The 5,096-nt window shown below is 33.6% G+C and overlaps 1 protein-coding gene across 9 annotated transcripts in view; it reads right to left on the bottom strand.

Annotated features, from left to right (window-relative positions):
• The window catches only part of LOC127858353 (uncharacterized), a 74,988-nt gene extending 73,187 nt beyond the window's left edge, over nucleotides 1–1,801 (bottom strand). For 8 of the 9 annotated variants that reach the window (XM_052395411.1, XM_052395412.1, XM_052395409.1 and 5 more), the window contains exons 1-3: nucleotides 1,309–1,801; nucleotides 480–518; nucleotides 182–244 (exon numbers count right to left, since the gene is read on the bottom strand). In XM_052395411.1, coding sequence (XP_052251371.1) covers nucleotides 182–244; nucleotides 480–518; nucleotides 1,309–1,750 — 544 coding nt within the window. In that variant the 5' untranslated portion in view covers nucleotides 1,751–1,801. The remainder of the gene's footprint in view (nucleotides 1–181; nucleotides 245–479; nucleotides 519–1,308) is intronic. The other variant, XM_052395413.1, reaches the window with a different exon arrangement.
• Nucleotides 1,802–5,096: the final 3,295 nt, after the last annotated feature.

Genomic DNA, 5,096 nt, shown 5'->3' on the forward strand with positions numbered 1-5,096 from the left:
TAAATCAGAAAACAGAGCTTGCGACAATTGTGTGCATATGCAAGAGCGACGAATCATTAATACAGTGACTATGAATATCTTATAAATGGAACAATGTACGAGTGGAATGAATAAGATGATACGCAAAGCAGACAAAACAATAATCTGACCTAACACAAACAGTAACATAATTAAAAAATACCATTGACGGTGTCTTCGCCTGTTTGTTCCAGGATGAAGTCGAGGATAAATTCTCCAGTTACCCCTAAAGAATGCATAGTTATTTTGTTAACCACACCAAGATAATCAGACGAGCATGATTGCACGTACATTAAAACAGTTATAGTATTGTTCATTTTTTTAGAAGTCTTTTAGTCTTAAACACACAATCATACAATGTAAATTAGCATTTCATACACGAAATACTACAGTATTTGTATTCGTGCTAAAACCTGAAAAGTAGTAGGAAAATATGGCATATTGCTGCCTATGAGCCTTACCAGTCTGTGTATGGTTGAGCACTTCACCGTCCTGAAAGACTGGAAATAATATAAAAGAAAAATTATTTGATGCACTTAGATCTGTAACGACGTATACTACAGGAATTTCAATTTAATTTAACAAAAACGTGGATAGTGCTCGTCAGAGTTCATAATTGAAATACGGGCCTCATGTAACTTTAATGCGTCATCGACTTCCAAGAATATGACGTAATTTATTGTAAATTTTTTCATTGGTCCGTTCTATTCGGCATAATCGATATGTCATTTAAAGTAAATGTGTGAGACGAATTCATTTCTTGTATAACTGGCTAGATCGTTGGATTAACCTGTGCTGAAAATAACTTGTATACATAGTTTGTTAAGCGAGATAATTTATGCAACACTTTATTCATGACAAGATGCAGTGTTTCAATGTTATTTTGCTATCAACGACAACACATAGAAGCATGGATTGGGATTAATAGAAAGTGTCACTAGTGAGTGGTGGATAGAATAAAAATTCGTGTCGTTAGAAAAAAAAAAATAGTGATCGAGTGTAAACATTGATTGAGTACTCTGCGATGTAGATCTAGTTCGTAGTGAAAAAAAGAAACGTGCTGAAAGAAAATTACATCGGCAGTGGAAACGAGTAAATCAAATACAGTGGTTCATTTTTTTGGATTTAAATACGATGAGGTATGTTATTTTTAGTTGAAATTACTCAACGCTCAGATTTAAAAACCATTTCAATAATTATTAAATGCTTTGAGAGTCTGTTTAGTACATGCTTCCGTGTTTTTAATGGGTATTGTTTAAATGTTTGTACAAAATAATCGTAGCGGCTTACTGAAGGTTTCGAGGTCTGCCGCACCTGGGATCCCGGAAAACCCAGCAGTGTCCTTGTACATCTCAATGATTCGAGATGATGTGGACGGCGGGTTACTTGGAGGTCGTCCGCCACCTGTTTTCGTGGACTCCTTCTTGAACTCACTAAATTCTTTTTTGGCTTTCTTTACCATTTGACGCCACTTTTCTTTTATTTCTGTCCCAGATCGAAAGTGGTGTCCAACGGAATTTACTTTATCGGCGATTTGTTGCCAACAATGTTTAAGTTGTGCATGCGTTACCTTATCCGAAAGATTACTTTCCAATAAGGAACGGTTTGCGGAAAACTCTTCCTCCAATACTGCAAGTTCAGAGGCCGTATAATTTGGACCCCGTTTTCTCTTTTTTGCTGCCGTATCCAAATTATTTGAGTTTGACGTCTGGCTTGACGACATGTCGGCCATTTTTGCGCGAAAATATACAATGGATTATGGGATATATGTAAAAGTTAACCAGTGGATAAATTTACCCAACATGGATAGTTATCCAGCCTGGGTAAATATTTCCAGCAACGCATTTATCCAGCCTAGTTAGTTACCCAACTTGGATTACTTTAACCGGCGGTTAGAGCTATCCAAGGGGATAAAATAACCTAGTGTACGAACAACTGGGTCCAGGTTTTAAACAGTGTTTTTAGTCAGCATTGTTATGTTATTTGAATATTTTACTTTTTAACTATTTAATTTTTATTGTAAGTTGGCCAAATATTTATAAAAAAAAAGAAAGCACAACTAATTAATAATATTTTCACTTCCTAATATTGTTTAAATAATAACCCTAAAAGTATGTGAAATAACAAGCGAATTTCACATTATCCCACAATATTTTGATAATTGAACACTTATACATTTTCTTAGTGAGACTTTATGCCTTAAAAATCCTTAGCATAGGTACCGCCGATTAAATACGTTTACATTACTTATGTTAAAATTATTGTAATTATATTTCTACTATAATTTTCACCGGTGCTAATCTAGCTTACCTGAAGTGTTCAGAGTGAGCTATTGTGCTCAGACTATATGTCCGCCTCCGTCGTCAGGTGTAACTATCTAGGATACCCTATGAAATCAGTCTTGTTTAAACTTGTTCAGTTTGTTCAAGAATAATTATCATTAAAGTTTCTAGGAAAAACTCGAAAGGGGTCAACATATATTTGCTAAGTTTTGAACTGTGTATCGGAATTTAAATTATAACGAATAGCATAATATGGTCATTATCCTGTCAAACAAGAAAGCATGTTTTAGGTAATGGCAACACTGTCATTTATAAAAGATATGCTTATGTTAGAGTATTCTTATATAGTAATCTTATATAGTATAACTGCGTTAACATTTCAATGAACAAAACTCTAAATGACTCAAACAACTCTATTTTCAACCGAAAGACCAAGCCAATACCAATTAATTATTTCAATGTCATCGTTCGTTTGACGGCAAAACAAGTGGTTACAGTATTAATTGGAATGCTTTCCATCAATGCTATTGATAGCTAGTCAGAAAGGCCAATGCAATGAATGGAATATATAAGATTGATTGATTTGATTTATGCATGAATGTCAACGAAAATTAACGCATTTCCTGGAACCATCACCGATAATAAATGTCCATTTTGAAAATAAAACTTGGAAATTCATTATTGATGCATAGCAGATAACACTAAGCTTTATTTTAGGGAAGACCGTGGCAATGAGACATGCCTCTTCTAAAATCATATTTTTATGCAAGTACTTTAAAATAATATCATACAGTTCGCAGTTTGGTTTTTATAATACTGTTTTTGACCTTGTCGGTACTATAAAACCCCCTTTTCTCACCCAATGTCTGTAAATTGGTTCCCATATTGTGTTACACGAAATAGTTCCCGACTACGATTGGACAATTTATTCATTCGGCATTATGGCACATGTTTTGCCATGAGAAAGTTGCCGTATTCGGCTTAAGCTATTTTGTATTAAAAGAAATCACAGAAGAGTAGGAGTTTTTTTCGACATGCTAACAAGGATAAAAAACAACAACCAATAACAGGGTTTCGTTGAAATCACAAACTCGTTGTAATTAAAGTTATACAGCGGCGTCTTTATACTATCACAATAACCTTGTTTGTGTGTAAAAAAAAGTTTTTCAAATATAAACATTATTATTGACAGGAGCTAAATAATTTATAAAGTGTAACTATTTCAAAAACACTCGTGTCGCCGTTTTATATTATTTATGCCAATTGATTATGTTAGCTAGTCTTTCTTTTATAGTTATGCGCGTATATCAATTTTCTATAATAAATTAGAAATTGATAAAAAAAACTATACTGCTGTTTACGACTTCAGAAGAATTACTCTTTCAACGAGATTTTCTTGGCAAATGTTACTGTTTATTTTAACAGGCCGTTGTTGCGACAAGACGGGCATAGGTGCACCCTGAAAACTGTTTTCATTAGTTCGTGTAGCTCCTATATATCTGAAGTTTAAAAGAACAAAATGAATATAAAATACATTTTAACTCTTTCTACTTAATGGTGTGTGTGTTTACAAAAAGGGCGGCAAACGGTAAACATGAGAGTAAATAACTAACCTATGCATACAATTTACCAACAGCCGATGCAAATTGCGTTTATATATAATCGAGGCTTTCTTCATTGAAATGACGCATTTGAAATCGTCCTGCTATTGAGGGACTCGAAAACGTCGTTTGTAATTTCCCATACAATTTTCAGGGGAAACATCAATTCATATCATCAAACATCATGATGCACACAGGCTGGTTGCCAAGTTGCCATTAATCGCCGTCGCGGCGATGATACAGGTAAGTTAAGAAGCAAAATAAGTGAGTGCTCTACTTCGTCTTTCGAAGCAATAATATACATTGTCCAATACGTACTCTTAAAACCATGTCTATACATGTAAGTATATATTCGAATATTGTTATCGTTGCATAATGTCTGAGTCATAGAGTGTTTGAAAAAGGGAATAGTATCTGTTTGTTATCGAAACTTAACTATAGATATGCACCTCGTCTTAATTTTCTTACATAAATTAAAAAAATGGTTATTTTATGTAACAACCATTTCTTCATATTAAACGCAAAGGTTAATGTAATATATTTGTGTGTGTTTTTGCCCTCTACAATTAGAATTTTTATAAATCCTGTTAATGGGGATATAAAGTTTTAATGTATTTAACTCATCCGTTCACTAACGAACTGTCAGAATATCTGGTCACTATTTAAATGATTCGCAATTACGTTGTGGACTCATTATGTTGCAGTTGATGTTGAACAAAGCGCGTCGTATATGAATATTGCTTAAACACATGCTGACAGAGAGCTTCAATATATAGTGGTTTAATAATCCTCGGTATTCAGTCAATGATTTGAGATGGACAAACTGTTTATTTTTCAAATCCTGCTTAATTACCAATTTGTTAATAAACTCCCTTGATGGAAAATTAATTTGCTGCCTATAGCACCTCTTTGTTCCGTAAAAAATGAAAAGTTATATGCTATCCTCCAGGGACCATCACCAATTTGGTTATAACCTTATTACACATTTACCTAAATTATTTATGGTCGTATTAAGAAGAACATAAGGACTAACATTAAATATTTATTACGAGACAAAATATCTACATATGGATACAAATGTTTCGTCTTGTTAAGACAATTACTAGCAGTCGTAGGTTTTAAAACATTACAACATCACCAATACAATGTGAGGTCTGTGTGCAAACGAATAAACTGCACAACAAACCATTATTTG

This window comes from Dreissena polymorpha, chromosome 14 (genome assembly GCF_020536995.1).
Source record: "Dreissena polymorpha isolate Duluth1 chromosome 14, UMN_Dpol_1.0, whole genome shotgun sequence".
In the NCBI taxonomy this organism is placed as follows: Eukaryota; Metazoa; Mollusca; class Bivalvia; order Myida; family Dreissenidae; genus Dreissena; species Dreissena polymorpha.